Source organism: Artemia franciscana, chromosome 15 (assembly GCF_032884065.1).
Source record: "Artemia franciscana chromosome 15, ASM3288406v1, whole genome shotgun sequence".
NCBI classification, from domain to species: Eukaryota; Metazoa; Arthropoda; class Branchiopoda; order Anostraca; family Artemiidae; genus Artemia; species Artemia franciscana.
The window spans coordinates 19,481,380-19,499,012 of record NC_088877.1 but is presented as its reverse complement, the minus strand read 5'-3'; the positions used below and the strand labels follow the sequence as shown (position 1 = coordinate 19,499,012).

General features: G+C 34.8%; 1 protein-coding gene across 1 annotated transcript; it reads left to right on the top strand.

The window, feature by feature from the left end:
• Positions 1–502: 502 nt before the first annotated feature.
• On the top strand, positions 503–17,612 carry LOC136036612 (thiamin pyrophosphokinase 1-like). Its single transcript, XM_065718917.1, has 5 exons — positions 503–525; positions 6,554–6,797; positions 8,064–8,317; positions 12,820–13,075; positions 17,303–17,612. Exons 2-5 carry the CDS (start codon positions 6,569–6,571, stop codon positions 17,425–17,427), a joined length of 864 nt encoding a protein of 287 aa, XP_065574989.1. The 5' UTR covers positions 503–525; positions 6,554–6,568; the 3' UTR covers positions 17,428–17,612.
• The last annotated feature ends 21 nt before the right edge of the window (positions 17,613–17,633 follow it).

The following is a 17,633-nucleotide window of genomic DNA, read 5'->3' as shown; positions in this document are numbered from 1 at the left end:
AAAAACAACTTTTTTACTGCTTCAACTCAGAAAGGACTATTGATCACCATTGAAAAAAAAACTGGTTGAACAGTTGCTGCAGTTACATTTTCCTGTGGCAGGCAAACTTTCTAACATCACTACTTAGAAGTGATCAAAGGGAAGCCCCAATTTTTTGGTGACAGGGTCAGAAAACCGTCAAAAAATCTTAAGCAGTTTTCAATTCTAGTCAAATTTCGATTTGAGACAGGTGCCTTCCTTCTTGCCTACTAGAACAGAGCTTTTGAGTTGAAAACAAAAACACGGTTCGATGGAACCAAAGCTTCACTAATTTCAGATATTCCTCTATAAAACTCAATTGACACACTGTAGACTTTGGCACAATTGCATCTTTTTTCTAGGAAATCCGTCTCTAGGGAGATTTACACCTCTGCTAATTTTTAAAACTCTGGTGTAATGAACCCTATTTCAACCCTCTGAAAAAGGGTTGAGAGCCAGTTTATTTATAGTCTTTAACAAAGTAACAAGCTCAGTCGTTATCTGAACGTAAGGAAGTTGTTGAGTTTCGCATAGGTAAGAAAACGGTGACTTCTTGCTATCTCAGAAAGGGTTTAGGTTAGGAAAATGAAACTTTCAGGGATGAACCTACAGACTAAAGTATGTCCCGGGAAGGTATTTCCAAGCAACTACCTCCACTCCTTCTCCCTCTAGAGGGCCCTTTAATGACCTTTAAAAATATGTGTGTTATAAAAGTAAAACCTTGCAAAATAGATCTTCTGCTTAATTGAAGTACAACAAAATTGTTTTCGGCTTCATAACTTTGCTCAACTCCATTTTATAAGGTTTTAAAGATATGCAAATACATTTCCTAAATTTTGAAAAAAAAACATCGATATGGCTCAAAATTCTGCTCAAATAACACGAATTGTATTTTCAGAACTAAAGGCAGAGAAAAAGCAACTAGTAACTGAAAAGGTAAAATGTTGTTTTGTCAATATTTCAATTGGTATAGACCTGTCATGTAGGCAAATTTCAGGGCCCTCTAGAGGGAGATTAAAATACCTTCCCGGGACATAGTTTAACCTGTAGTCCCATCTCTGAAAGTTTCATCTTCCTAACCTATTCCTTTCCAAGATAGCAAGAAGTCAATTAACTAGAATTTTACCGCAAATTGTATTTTTTAAAATCTAGTGGGTAATTTTTTTCAATGAAAATATTTAAAAAATGCGTTTTTTTTATATCAAAATACCCAAAAAGACATTTTGTATTAAAATACCTCAAAATTGCATTTTTCAAAAGTTAGTTTGTTCAAAGGTAAGTTTTCCTTTTGTTTTCCTTTTTGCTTCTGCTTTTCATAGCGTTGTTTATGATTTGTTTGCACTAGTTTGTGTTTTTTTGTTGATAAAGAATTCCATATGCTGAGCCGAAGTATCAGGAGTTACTATTATTTTTTAATTTGAAAGTTTTTCTTTTTTACACTGTCTAATTAAGAAATTTTTACCATTGCGTATATTTTCGTTTCAATTGGAAATAGGCTAGAAAGATTTTCCGGCTTAAGAAATTATTTTTCCAGATTTATCTGTCTTCGAGACATAAATGAACTTGGAAACCACGAATAAGTGAAGAATACGAAAAAACAAGTTGATTGACTTTTGGCTATCATGGAAAGGGGTTACGTTAGGAAAATGAAACTTTCAGGGATGGGTCTAAAGGCTAAAATGTCCCAGGAAGGTATTTTGAAGTACCCACCTCCACTCCTTCTCCTTCTAGAGGGCCTTGAAATTAGCCTACGTGACGTGTCTATACCTATTGAAATTTTGACAAAACAACATTTTACCTTAATTTTCAGTTACTAGTTGCTTTTTCTCTGCCTTTAGTTCTGAAAATGCAATTCATGTTATTTGAGTAGAATTTTGAGCCATATCAATGTTTTTTTCCTTCAAAATTTAGGAAATGTATTTGCATATTTAAAACCTTATAAAATGGAATTGAGCAAAGTTATGAAGCTGAAAACAATTTTGTTGTGCTTCTATTAAGCAGGAGATCTATTTTTGCGAGGTTTTACTTTTATAACACACATATTTTAAAGGTCATCAAAGGTCAGTGCCCTCTAGAGGGAGAAAGAGTGGAGGTGGGCACTTCAAAATACACTCCCGGGACATACTTCCCTGAAAGTTTCATTTTCCTAACCTAACCCCTTTCCGAGATAGCCAAGTCAATCAACTAAAATTTTACCAAAAACAATACAAGAAAAACAGGGGAAACCGAGATTTGGGGGTATCGCAAATGCAACTCAGTAAGTCAAGGGTTAAAATCTTTGCTGTACTCGTTTTCCCCCCATTTAGGTACCGTAGCTCTTAACTTCGAACCTGCTGTATATTTTGTCTTTGATTCTTTTGCGTTCTGAGATATTTTAAAATCCTATTTTCTCTTTGTTGCTTCGTGTCAAATTTAATTGAAAAAAGAAAATTTAAAAGGTAGACTCAAAAAAAGATAAATTTTGGCAACGTTGATGGTTTATGACGCATAAGTAGCAAAGCAAAATAGAGTAATTAGGATGTACATTTACCCCGCGTTGAACAGAGGTTATTATTGCAATAAATTTTATTAAATAAGCGTAATCACTGTGATTGGACGCAGTTAAAAATCAAAATGAATTTCTCGTAAAAAGAAATTTTCTATAGAACTTGAAACCCTATATAATATTATTAACTAGCCAAAAACAATAGCTGGTAAAATACTAGTTTAGTGACTTCTTGCTAAAACCTCCAAAATGGTGTCGAATAGAAATCAAAAATGCAACGTAAGAATCACTACGGTCGGGTCGGAAACCCATTTAGCAGAATTAAAGTCCCCACCTTGAACAACAAGAAAATCTCCTGGGAATTAGTGATGTCTCCGTTTTTCCAATGCCTTTTTTTCTAGTGCCCTTTTTGATTAACAAAGAAACTATATCACAGTAAAGTGACGTTTTCTTCTATTTATGCCGAGAAGCATCCATTTTTGCCCAAAGAGGGTTAAAATGTCATCTAATAGAAACTGTACGATGGCTCATCGATATTCCATAGTCTAAAACCATAGTTAGGAAGTTTCCCCCTTCCCCCCGTTCTTGATGAATACAGCAAAATGGTGTTTTTCGCTAATGTGCTACCAAACTCACATTTTTGTCCATACGGGTTCAAAATATCAAGGAATTCTGATTTCAATGTAGTCAATCAATTTTTCTCTAATCTAAAAGCCTCAAAAAGAGGTTTGGAGGTACTTATGCATTATCCATTACAAACTCAAGAATTTGGATCTGCAGATCATTCAGTAACCGGTCAGCATTCGAAGAAAATTAGTTTAGGCTAAATTGAAACGTTGCAGGCTAATTTTATTAAATATTTAATATATTGAGATGATATTGTTTGGGTTAGGTTATGTTAGGCTTTTGATATAGTGCAGCCCGCTTTCCATAATTATTTGTTGTAGTTTCCATAATTTTGTTATTAAGTATTATATTTTCATCATATTTTGGTGTATTTCATATAAGTTGTATTAAATTTAGTCTTACTCATCAAAAGTTACGAGCCTGAGAAATTTTGCCTTGTTTTGGAAAATAGGGGAAACACCCCCTAAAAGCTATAGAATCTTAACGAAAATCACACCATCGCATTCAGCGTATCAGAGAACCCTACTGTAGAAGTTTCAAGCTCCTTTCTACCAAAATGTGGAACTTCATATTTTTTGCCAAAGACTGATCACGGGTGCGTGTTTATTTGTTTGTTTGTTTTTGTTGTTTTTTTCCAGGGGTGATCGTATCGACCAGGTGGTCCTAGAATGTAGCGGGAGGGCTCATTCTTACAGAAATGAAAAGTTTTAGTGCCCTTTTTAAGTGACCAAAAAATTTGAGGGGACCTAGGCCCCCTCCGACGCTCATTTTTTCTCAAAGTCAACGGATCAAAATTTTGAGATACCCATTTTGTTCAGCATAGTCGAAAAACATAATAACTATGTCTTTGTGGCTGACTTACTCCCCCACAGTCCCCGGGGGAGGGGCTGCCAGTTACAAACTTTGACCAGCGTTTACATACAGTAATGGTTATTCGGAAGTGTACAGACCTTTTCAGGGGGATTTTTTGGTTAGGGAGGGGAGTTGAGGGGAGGGGGGCTACGTAGGAGGATCTTCCCTTGGAGAAATTTGTCATGGGAGAAGAGAAATTCCATGAAGGGGGCGCAGGATTTTCTAGCACTATGTAAAAAAGAAAACAATGAAAAAATAAATATGAAAAAGTTTTTTCCACTGAAAGTAAGGACCAGCATTAAAACTTAAAACGAACAGAGATTATTACGCATATGAGGGGTTCATCTCTTCCTAAATACCTCACTCTTTACGCTAAAGTATTTTTAGTAATTTCAACTATTTATTCTACAGCCTTAGTGATTCAGGGGCCAATCTTAATTAATTGGGTCAAAATTAAAGCTTAGAAGTTTGTTACGTAAGTTAATTTGTAGGTTACGTATATTTTTACTAATAAAAACGTCCGTTAAAAATTAGATAGTATAGTTTCCTTTTAATGTAAACGAAACATTGGAGGGCAACTAGGCCTCCTCCCCCACCCCTTTGCTCAAAACCGTCTAATCAAAACTAAGAGAGCCATTTAGCAAAAAAAAAAAAATAATAATATGCAAATTCCGTTTTAATGATTCATTTGCGGAGAGCCAAAATCAAACGTGCATTAATTCAAAAACGTTCAGAAATTAAATAAAAAAAAAAAACAAGTCTTAATTGAAAGTAAGAAGCGACATTAAAAATTAAAACGAACAGAAATTACTCCGTGTATGAAAGGGCTGTTCCCTCCTCAACGTCCCGTTCTTTACGCTAAAGTTATTTACTGTTTTATAAAGTAGAATAGAGACAAAGAGTCAAACTTTAGCGTAAAGAGTGGGACGTTGAGGAGGGAACAGTCCCTTTCATACACGGAGTAATTTCTGTTCGTTTTAATTTTTAATGTCGCTCCTTACTTTCAGTTAAAAAACTTTTTTTTTATCTAATAATACACAAGAACCGGTTTGGAGCCGCCTCCAACTGGAAAAGGGCTCTAAAGCATAGCGTGAGTGCTCATCCGTGTTTGCACATAAATCCTCAGCGAATAACGACATGAATGCTGCACTTATTATTATTTTTACTAAAATAGGGTATTAAGTATACAGTTATCTTAGAATATTTCTTAATTTATCCTGTAACAAATCTGGGATTTGTCGCCGAAAGAGTCCATGGTTTAAGTATCTTGACATCCATGAGGAGTTCCAAATAAAAATTCAATTATCTATGAAATTATTAAAATAATTTAAGATTTGTAGTTAACACACTACGGAAATCTGTGTTTTCATTAGTTTTGTTTCTTTGAATTTAATATTTTAGGATAATCATCACAAATGAATCGGCACTTGAAAGAGAATACATACTTCAAAAAACGTTTCTGGTCAAGATTTGAATCTGTATTAATACGATCACAAGGCGTAACTGTTATCTGTTATCGTAACTTCTCATCAATAGTCTGTTGTATAGTATTTGCTGTTTCAAGTCATGCCTTTATTACGCGCTAGAAATTTAAGGCAGTAATGTTACCTAGACTTCAAAGTCTTGTGAGCGCTTGAAATGCTTTTTAACGCTCTTTTCAACTAAAAATGTATAAAAAGGAAGTAAAAACACGGTGAAATGATCAATAGCTTTGAATTTAGCCTTTAAAACTCTACAATGTTGCCTTTGGTAGCTCTATTGCTGGTATTAATGGGATTTTGCCTCAACTCGCCTAGTCCCTCGACCCTGCCTAGATTTAGAAAAAGCTTTTCTTGGACTTTTTTGGCATTTCCACTAAAAAGATGGAAAAAACCTAAAGCAAAGTTTTTTGACGCCAGATGGCTCTCAATGATACCGTTATCAGACGTCCTTATAAAATGTGATTAGATATAAAAATTAGCTTTTAAACGAGTGCTTAAAAAATCTTTATGGAGTTGCAATGCCATTCTAGAAATAACACCCAAATTGAACTTTCTGGGCTCTGTATGGCACTTCATAGCGTATTCTAATAAAATTTATTAAAAGTGATTATAAAAGAAAAGAAGAAAAAAGGACAAATCAGAGCTACTTACTAAAAGTAATTCCCTTTGTTGTTCTAGGTTTTATGTTTTCAGTGTAGGGTTTTTTACGGCGCCGATTACATTGGTGTATGGTATTGGTGTTTTCATTTCGATCCGATGCTATTTTCAATAAATTTCCGGCTCTTTCAGAATTCCGGTAAATTTATTTTCAAAATAAGTTACCATTCCTTAATCAGCTACAAGTGGCAATTTTTCTCGTCAGATAGTTTCTTTAAAAATATATTTTACAAAAACCACTATGGGGCTTGGATCGCTGTTGGTAAGTAGAAGCTATCACTACAATCATGATTCTGGTCATAGAGCCTTACGGTAAGCCTAAAGCTAAGATGAAAAAATTGTGATCGGTCAAATTAACTTCTTAAGTGGCATATTTTATCCTATGAATAGTGAAATATTGTTTTTGCTTTTCGCTACTTCTTGCTTATTTAAGGCTGGCAAATCAGTCATGGCAGTAAACACAATATCAGATACTTGGCGAGTTGCACGAGGAGTTGTGTCCTACCCATTATCGATGCTTCATTGGGGCTCAATGAAGTTCAGATACGGTGTTAAGGAATGGCACCCAATGAGCGTACTAGGTGAAGAAGATCCGGATTTTAAGATGGCACTATTTCTTGAATCCCAGCCCTTCCATGAAGAAAATCGAAATATAATCCTTGATCTATGGAAAAGAGGTAAGGCTGGAATCAGGCAGCTATCCTATTAAGCGGAAATTCAGATCAAACTGTTCTAGATGATGAATAGTAAAAAACAGACCAGTTTTCAACAGAAAAAGATACTACAAAAACTGAATTTTGATGATAATAAAAAAAGCTTTTTATACTGGTTCCAAATATACGATATCTCGATTTTTGGTTTATGAATAAGCTTTTATTAGCGTACAAAATTTGAACAGTGTTAGAAAAGGCAAAAAAAAAACTCAAAAAAGGATGCCGTGTTAACTACAATTGAACCTTCTATTTTAGCAAGTAAGAGGTTTTCAAATCTTTGTCTACAAAACGATTTTTTATTTTTCTGGAGAGGATTGTCATGAATGCGTGTTTATATGGCATGACTATATTATATAGCATTTATATGGCATGACTATATCATACCAGTAAATGAAAAATGCCGAGTGGGGCTCATTCCAATGGAAATTAGAAATTCTTGTATCCTTTTTAAGGAACAAAATAGATCTTGCCACAGAAACATAAAACCTGAGGGACGTTCAAAAACTACCAGTCGACTTAAAACCTAGAAGCTATTTAAATCACTTATTATTTCTGTAGGCCGCACTATCCTGCAATGGTACATTTGCTTCAAAAAAAAATTGTGCATTTCATACCAAATAAATGGCTATTATAGAACACTTCTATAGTAGCAGAATGATTGAATTTATAGTGTAACATAGCTCCAAAACATATTCAGAGACGATTCACTGAATCGTTTTATGTGTGTGTGTGAGAAAGGGGGAATAAAGCCTCAGAAGGTTCTTTTTCAGTCCTCAATGTTAAAACTTCTGAGAGGTCCTTTGAATTTGCTTCAAATAATAGAATTGGTAAAAAAAAAACTTGCATTTTAGAACGTGCTATGTATTTCTTCCACACTAAAATGGTTGACGGAAACCATCCACAACGATAACGTTCAATTAAATTTGGCGGTGAAAAAAAAAATATAACGTAGGAGTGAAGTCAGGATTCCCGCCACAAGCGCTGAAAATGCTTCATCTCCCGTTCTTCAAAGACAAATTAAGATAGGTGTAACTTAGAAGAAAATCATACAAGTTTCCATTTTCCTCTTTATGGTTCCTGTATTTCATGACGCGGAAATGTCTTTCCTTTTCTGTTTCTGAATATTTTTGTGATCCGTGGTTTCGTTACTTTCTTCAGGAGCTTTTCCGAAACTCAAATGGTTTTACTTTTAAACATTTAGTTTCACTTTCATACGAGTTTCAATTTCAGCAAAACTACGGGCCTGTGTTGACCAAGGGCTGATAGAATGGGATCATTTCATCAAATCCTTGGAGGAAGCGGACAGATCGGATATTTTAATGCCTGATATAATCTCAGGGGATTTCAAGAGTGTTGACCCAGATATAATCAGCCAATATCAGTCAAGGGGGGCCAAAGCGGAAAAGAGAGAGGATCGACACGAAACAGATTTACATCATGCTGTCAAAATTATCAAAAACGAGCTCACTGCAAGAAATCAAAAGGTGAGGAATTTCTAACCGAAAATTTTGTTTTTATTTAACATTTTAGGAACAAAGCACAGATTCACAAACGAAAAAAAAGTTTTCAATAAATTACGGAATAACCCACTTACCCCCAGTATTTTTGTACGACTAGTTAAATATGTAGCCAAAACAAAAAAAAACTAAAGCCCCCTTCCTCTGTAAAAAAAAAAAAAATCTTGGATACGCCCTTGCCCCAGTATGATAGCTTATTTGTGCGTTTTGGCCATAAAATACCAACTGAAAACCAGGCTAAAGCTATCTTCTCATTTACGGTGATTTAATGACAGGGTTTGCTGAATGACGTTACTCTATCAACTCTATCGACCAAAAATATTCTTACAATCTAGTAGGCAGACTTTCGGCAAAGTTCCTATTTGTAATTTAGATAAAATAATAAAAAAAACAGCGTTTTTTTTAACTGAAAGTAAGGAGCGACATTAAAACTTAAAACGCACAGAAATTACTCCGTATATGAAAAGGGCTGTTCCCTCCTTAACGCCCCGCTCTTTACGCTAAAGTTTGACTCTTTCTCTCAACTCTACTTGTTAAAACAGTAAAAAACTTTAGCGTAAATAGCAGGGCGTTGAGGAGGGAACAGTAACTTTTGATGGGTAAGACTAAACTTGATGAAACTTATATATTTAAAATCAACATTGAAATGCGGTCCTTTTGATATAACTATTGATATCAAAATTCCGTTTTTTAGAGTTTCGGTTACTATTGAGCCGGGTCGCTCCTTACTACAGTTCGTTACCACGAACTGTTTGATTACAGATTTAGTTTTTCTTTAGAAAGATCTAGGTAATATACAAATTTATTTTGAATAAAAATAAAAAAGGAGTTTAACAGTGGTTGTAGTTATAGTTGTAACCAAGTAAACAGCAAATACGCCAAAAAAAAATTGACGTTTTCTGCCATTTTACGCTTTGCCAGACGAGGGTCAAAAACCCAGAGAATGAAAATTCTAAGATTGCCAATTCATTTTTCATCTAAAGCCCTTAAAAGGAGGTTTGAATCCCCTATCATGACAAAACACAGCGAATTGGAGTTTTCTACCTTTTTGTGTCACAAAACTTCGATTTTTGTCAAAATTAAATAAAAAAAACTAGTTTTTCAACTGAAAGTAAGGAGCGACATTAAAACTTAAAACGAACAGAAATTACTCCGTGTATGAAAGGGGCTGTTCCCTTCTCAACGCACCTCTCTTTACGCTAAGGTTTGACTATTTCTCTCAGTCCTACTTTATTAAACAGTAAAAAATTTTAGCGTAAAGAGCGGGGCGTTGAGAAGGGAACAGCCCCTTTCATACACGGAGTAATTTCTGTTCGTTTTTGAATTAATGCATGTTTGATTTTGGTTCTCCGCACAAATCATTAAAAGAAATTTGAATATCATTTTTTTTTTTTTTTTTTTTGGCTAAATGGCTTTCTCTTAGTTTTGATCAGACGATTTTGAGAAATAAGGGGTGGGGAAGGAGGCCTAGTTGCCCCTCCAATTTTTCGGTTACTTAAAAAGGCAACTAGAACTTTTAATTTTTTACCAACATTTTTATTAGTAAAAATATATGTAACTTAAGCTTTAACTTACGTAACAAACTTTTATATTCTTATATTTTTATTTTGTATATGAGGGGGTTTGTCCCCTCGTTAATACCTCGCTCTTTACACTAAAGCTTAAGTTTTGTCCCAGTTCTTTAAGAATGACCCCTGAATCAGAAAGGCCGTAGAATAAATAGTTGAAATTACTAAAAATATTTTAGCATAAAGAGCGAGGCATTTAGGAGGAGAAGAACCCCTCATATGCGTAATAATCTCTGTTCGTTTAAAATTTTAATGCTACTCCTTACTTTCAATTGAAAAAACTTTTTCATGTTTATTTTTGCATTGTTTTTTATAGTAATGCTAGAAAATCCTGCACTCCCTTCATTGAGTTTCTCTTCCCCCATGACATATTCCTCCAAGGAAAGACCCTCCCACATAGGCCCCTCCCCTCAACCCCCCCAACAAAAACAAAATCCCCCTGAAAACGTCTGTACACTTCCCAATAACCATTACTGTATGTAAACACTTGTCAAAGTTTGTAACTTGCTGCCCCTCCCCTGGAGACTGTGGGGGAGTGAGTCATCCCCAAAGACATAGTTATTATGGTTTTCGACTATGCTGAACAAAATGGCTATCTAAAATTTTTATCCATTGACTTTGGGAAAAATGAGCGTGGGAGGGGGCCTAGGTGCCCACCAATATTTTTGGTCTCTCAAAAAGGGCACTAGAAGTTTTCATTTCCGCTAGAAGGAGCCCTCTTGCGACATTCTAGGACCACTTGGTCGATGCGACGACCCCTGGGGAAAAAAAACAACAAAAAAACAAACAAATAAACACGCACCCGTGATCGGTCTTCTGGCCAAAAATACGAAGTTCCACATTTTTTTAGATAGGTTGCTTGAAACTTTTGCAATGGGGTTCTCTGATACGGTGAATGCGATGGTGTGATTTTGTTAAGATTCTATGACTTTTAGGGGGTATTTCCCCCTATTTTCCAAAATAATGCAAATTTTCTCAGGCTCGTAACTTTTGATGACAAAGACTAAATTTGATGAAACTTGCATATTTACAATTAGCATGAAAATCCGATTCTTTTGATGTATCTTTTAGTATCAAAATTCCGTCTTTTAGAGTTTTGTTTTCTATTGAGCCGGGTCGCTCCTTACTACAGTTCGTTACCACGAACTGTTTGAAAGGTCAAAACGCCAGAGTTCTGATAGGCTCAATAGTTTTTATCCGATATAAATCCCTCAACGGGAGGTTTTGAGTGCCCCATCTTGAAAAAGGTGGAAAATACCTTTTTTATATGTTTAGGATGCAACTCACTTTATTTCTAATTCTTTTTTTCTATCAGGGATAGCAGGTTACTATAAATTCACGAATATATATTTAATTGCTCATTTAAAAACAACTGCCTGCTCGAGCAGAAATTAAAATGACTAATCAAGTCCTAAAACGAATCAGAAATTACCAGATACAGTAGTAGGACTACTGCCCCCTTAATCTTCTAAGAGCTGTAGCGTCCATGACGCCTTACTGAAAATGATTTTTATTTCCCCTTTGGGGTTTTTGTTCATGAAAACATAGAAAAAAACATTCTATAATGATTAAGATAACTGAAAAGAAGTTATGAAAGTAAACTGGCTGTTTAATATGCGATTGTGTTTGTTCCTACAAATCTCACCAACTTTTGATTTTTCGAAAGTTGATGTCAAAAATATTTTGGAGCTTTGGGGGTTATGTTGATCTGGAAGCCGTACTTATTAGATCTTTTAACCTCTCTGAATAAAATGGCTTATCTCAAAATTTGAATCCAATGACATTGTTTGTAAGGGGGAGCTTGGTAGCATAAAAAGGAACAAGAGAGAGGATGGTTGCTATTCATTAGAAGTGATCAGGTAATTTGTTTTCCCTTTTTGGGCCTTTTGTAAGAGCCGTTTATGGGGGAGCCAATATTTTTGTATTTTTCAAGAACTTAAGGATGTAAGTTTAAAGTTGATAAGTTAAACCATTTGTTCTTATCTGACCCTTCGTCGGGTTCATCGAGAGGGGAGTGACAAATATCTTACTATTATTTGTGCTTCTGCGTTGGGGTCTCCTTAGCCCAATGACATAAGGATATAAATTTTGCTCCTATCCAGAAAAAAAGTTTTTTAGCCCTTTTTCTAATCCTTTTCTCTCGCGAGAAGAGGGGAGGGGGAGGGGTTGTGGCCCACAATATTTCTTTACGTTAGATTCCTCGTGATCTAAGGACCTATGGCTTTAAGTTTCAAAGCAGTTAGAAACAAAAGCTTATTGGCCCATTTCCTGCCCCTCCAAAAATGAATTCAATCCTTTGACCCAGACGATGACCCAAGAAATATACAAGCTAACCGCAACTCTGTATGAAACAGTCACCCTTTTTCCGTTGTAAAACTATGTTTAAACAAATGGTAGCTCGTGTCACTAGCAGTCCTTGCCCCAGGGTATCACATCATCCCTGAGGCATATTTTTGGACCTTTTGACTAATTTAAACCCGTATGACTTAAAATTTTGACTGCATGTCTTTGGAGGTTACAGTGGAGGCGGGTATAAAACAAGTGACGAGAGGCAGCTGGTTTCCCCTCGAATCTCTTCTGACTCTTAAGAAGGACAATAGAATTTTGAGTTTTAAATTTAACTAGCCCCCGTCTTACGATTTCATCCCATCCCTTCGATGCGAAATGGTCTGGTGAAATAAAAAAAATGATACTAATGTACTGCAGACATATGACTTACTCCAGGTGACGCTAGTGTTGCCTCCATAAGTTCGATGTTTTCGGTTTTCAGTACACTTTTTAAGGCTTTTGATTTCAACTTGTTTTCAAACTAATTTATTTTACTTTTGTCTAATATTAATAAGAATTATGACTTACTGTTCATTATCAGAAACTTTCTGATTTTTCTCTCCATTCTTATAGATTAATTGTGGTGTTGCAGTTGTGAACGCTAACGATCGCTTCGATCACACCATGGCATTCGTCAATGAATTGTTCCAGGGTTCAGACACGTTGGAAGTTCCCCTTTACTTACTTAGCAACAAATCTTTGACATGGAGACTGCCTACTGGACGGCACCGCATTTTCCTTAATCAGTCAGTGCATAAGAAGTGGAGCAGCATTATTCCTGTTGGTCAGCCAGCTTACGTTACAACAACAGGATTGAGATGGAACATGAGTAAGTAATACATGTTACTTAAGAACTTCTGATTGAGTTTGCATTTATTTTATACGGCGAGCAGGAAATTCTTGACAAATAGACCTTCAATGCCATGACCACATTAGATATTATACCAACTACGACCCGTGAATCAAAGTTTTGTAGCGACACATGCAGCTGTGTGTGGAAGCACCAAAAATTGGTAGTTTGAAACTGAAAAGACTCAACTTGAACGTAAAAAGGAAACGAAACAAGACCTAAATGCGAATATTGCACTTTTTTTCACGGAGTAAATGTTCTAAGAGCCTTCAAACTGCATTCGGCTTTCCTTGAATTTTTGACATTTGACTTTGACGAAGTTGGCTAAATATCAACACCGTAATTAAATTAATTGATTAGTAATTAAATTAATTATAATTAGTCAGGTGACGAGAAATTTTTACATCCCCCTCCATAGAAGTTAAATGGAGACCCAGGAACGAACAGCAGTAACACATGAGCCCATGTGGTACTTCCCATCATGTTAGGCTTGGGCTCAATTTTCCATTTTGGTATAAATTTTCTGACCAAAATCGCAGGCGGCCCTCCTCCCTCGCAAATTTCTAATCGGCTCCGGATTCTGAAAAGCTACAGTTAAAACGTTAACTGTTACTTCTGACTAAGTTTTGTTGAGATACAAAAACCTCTTGAGGAAGATATATTGCTAATTAGAATGTAGAGGCGATCTATTACCCTCTCATTCTGATTCATGTTCTTTTCTGAACCCCAATAGACACAGCTAAGAAATTTAGTTTATCTTTTAATTAAGTTTAGCTGAGGTAACACATCTCCCTCTCCCACTAGGTTTTATTGAGATTTTGGCTGATTGAGACTCGATTAACTTTAATTGAGACCCAATAAATCGTTCTACTAGATGTAATGAAAAAATTAGGCATTTATCTTCCCTCTATGTTGGTAAAGTACTATAGGGACCCCTCAAAAGCATTTCGTAGGTAAGAATATCAAATTTTGTGACATTTAGTTAAGATCTATAACCTCCATCTGGTGGGTGCCCTGGTGACAAGAGCTTCGGGATCTCTCTTATTCTTTACCATAGTGGTCAGATTGGGATAAAAAAAAATTAACGAATACTATAAAAAAATATAACCGGAGAACTAGACTTTAATACTAACGCAGGAAACACGGTGTAAAACTACTTTACCACTGATATAAAGTTAGTAAAACCTGTGTCATCTAGGATCAATACAAATATAATACTGAAAATGGTTATAGCTAGCTTTTTTAAGATTCTTTCTACCATATAACGTGTACTTTGAAACTATTAATTAAAAAAAATTAAACAAAGTTTTCGATGCAAAAGTAAAGATTTAAGTTAAAACTAAAGAGCACAAATTGTTGCTTCACTGGTTTGCCAGATATATCTATAAAAAAGCTTAAATAAACTAACATGCGATATTTCCCTACACTTGTAGAATGGTAGAAACTAATACTTTACTGAAACCACAGAATTGACACAAAAAAGAACAAAATGGGATGTTTTGAAGCAGATAAATCAAGAAATAAGCTAAAGAAAATAAGCCTAAAAAATATTAGGCTCTCAACAGCTTTTTAGCATACAGTTGTAGTTCTCTAAGGTACAAAAAAAAGCTCAGTTTTCAGTAAAACACTAGCACTTAGAATTCTAGGAACTTAGAGAAAGATCACGAGTCAGTTTTGTTAAGGTAGTTTTGTTATAAAATACCACAAAAGTAATATGAACCCCAAGTAATATAATTCCCAGTTTTATTGAGCAAGGGAATTGTAAAAATGCAAAAACGTTGTGTAAAATTACTTTACCAGTGTTATACAATCAAAACAAAAGTGTATAGTCTAGGATCATTACAGATTTTTAAAAAAAGCTATAGCCAACTTTTTTCAAAGCTAACTTTCAACCATGTAACATCAGCTTTGAATCTGTTAATTTAAAAATGAAACAGTTTTCTATACGGAAGCAGTGTTGCCAGATTGACTTGTTTCAAGCCCGGTGGCTTATTTCTCTGGGCTGGGGCGGGCTTTTTTTTTCGCGGGCTTGGGGCGGGAAACTGGGCTTATTGTTTTTTAATTCGGCTTGTTTTGGTCTTTTTCTACTCAAAAGTATAATATTTTTTTTTTAGAATTTTTTTTTCAAGTTCATTCTTTTACAAAACTTTCGATGAAAGAAAGCGAATGGATTTAAGGAAAAGTTTAACTATACCCTACGATTCACTAAAAAACAAGAAGAAGCTAAGTAAAGTGAGTCAAAAAGAACTATTTATTACGGCAGATTACTAGTTACAACTATTGAATAGAGACATTTCAAACAGTTCGTGGTAACGAATTGAAACTCTAAAAAACGGAATTTTGATGCTAAAAGATACAACATAAGAGTCGAATTTTTGTGCTAATTTTAAATATATAAGTTTCATCAAATTTAATGTTTGTCATCAAAAGTTACGAGCCTGAGAAAATTTGTCTTATTTTGGAAAATAGGGGGAAACACCCCCTGAAAGTCAAAGAATCTTAACGAAAATCACACCATCGCATTCAGCGTATCAGGGAACCCTATAGCAAAAATTTCAAGCTCCTATCTACAAAAATATGGAATTTCGTATTTTTTGCCAGAAGACAGATCAAAAACCTGAGTTCAAAATATTAAGCTGCCATACAGCTTAAGGTAATTCTTTTATATTTCAAACTTAAAAGCGGCATAAAAAAAGTCAAGTATTCCCGTCTGCTGGGTAGGTTTATCCTTCTTCCCTGCAAATGTTGAGGGGAGATAAACAAAATTACGACTCTTCCTGAAGTTTAAAGAAAAAACGATGAGAATAGCTTTCGGACTGAAAATTCAGCATTAATGTTGCATCCAGATGTAGCATTCTCCGTGGAACAAGCTTTCGGACACGCTCATTATAAAGTGAAGTCTCAAAAGTGGATTGTTTCGATAAAATTTTTTGGGGCTTGTTCGGGCTTATTTTGAAAATCCCAGGGCGTTTTTTTACGCTGACAATGTGGCAACACTGTACGGAAGTAAAGAGTGAAGTTGAAATTAAGTACAAATACAAATTATTGCTTCGCAGATTTTGCAAGACGCATCTACAAAAATAACTGAAATAAACTGACATGAGATATTTCCCTCTATTTGTAGAATGTTCAAAACTAACACTTTACTGAAAATACAAGATCGAAACAAAATAACAACAGGATGTTTTGGAGTAGAAATCCAGGAGTAGTCTATAAAAATAGCACTAATGTATTAGGATGTCAATAGGGTTTTCGTATACAAATGCAATTCCGTACTTGACACTTGAGGCGATTTCGGTTTCTTGCAAAGCAATTAGTATTTAGAACTCTAAGAATATAGATAAACGTTACGAGTCAGTTTATTTGAGCTATTTTTGTAGATATTTCAAGCATAATCTCCGAAGAGATGTATTTTTTGTTTTGTTTTTAGTTCCAACTTTGGTTTTTACTTCTGCAAGGAACTTTTTTTTTAAATACTTTTGTTTTTGTTTTTAGTGTTTTTAATGATCTTCGTCTAACTTTGGTGGTGAATATGTAAAAGCCTACATTAGTTATTGCTAAAATAAGGAATCAAATATATGGGTTAAGTAAAATATAGGATATTGTAAGGCTAAATAGGATAAAACATTTAAAATGAGATGGCAACTGTTTTCATGGAAACGAAAATACATAAATGTATTTTTTTACTTTGAAATTTGTTTTCATATGTGTTTTAGTTTAGACTAAACTAGGGGGATTTAGAGGTAAGGATTTAAGAGGGGAAGACTGAAAATCGCAGGTTAAGGGTTTATGCTTCACCTCATTTCCGCTACAGATATGGCCCCAATAAGTGCTATTTTTGGGGCTATATGGCATCAAATTAAGACAAATTTATCAAGAAAAACTCATAAAGCTTAAAAATTAAATTATTTACTTTATATACTTTATAAAGCATTATTAGTATACTAACGCTACCAGCGTACGTGGCAGAGCGCCACCAGTACCACCACTAACTAGGGTCATGAACAATACTGAGAACAAACCTAGAAAAAATAGAGACTGTGCCACAGAAATTTCGAATAATGTCCTGAAAACCCACTTCTCGTCAGATCACAAAATATTTTGTTGCCACCACTCTATTATTTTTTTGGTAGAGATTACAATACTCAAGCCTATATTTTGAAGCTAAATTTTGATCCTTATGGGTAATAATGATGTTTTTTCTAGTTATGCAGCGATTAGAGTTTGGAGGAGTCATAAGTACCTCAAATGAGATTGGTGATCAAAAAGAGGTATCAATTGAATGTGACAGACCGGTCCTTTTCTCTATGGGACTGCCTTCAAGTGCCTGAAACTGCTGAAGAAGAAAAAAAAAGAAGAAATCTGGGTTTTTAGTTACTGAGGTTAAAAATATTTGTGATACGATAACAGGTAGAGTTAAGTAGAAATAAGTTTAAAAGGACTTATAAGTATGTTCTTAGATAATTAGATCGTTTTGTATTTTTTTTTCTGCGTTTGAATAAATTTTTGTCTGTCATTGTTCGTAGACAGATTTAAT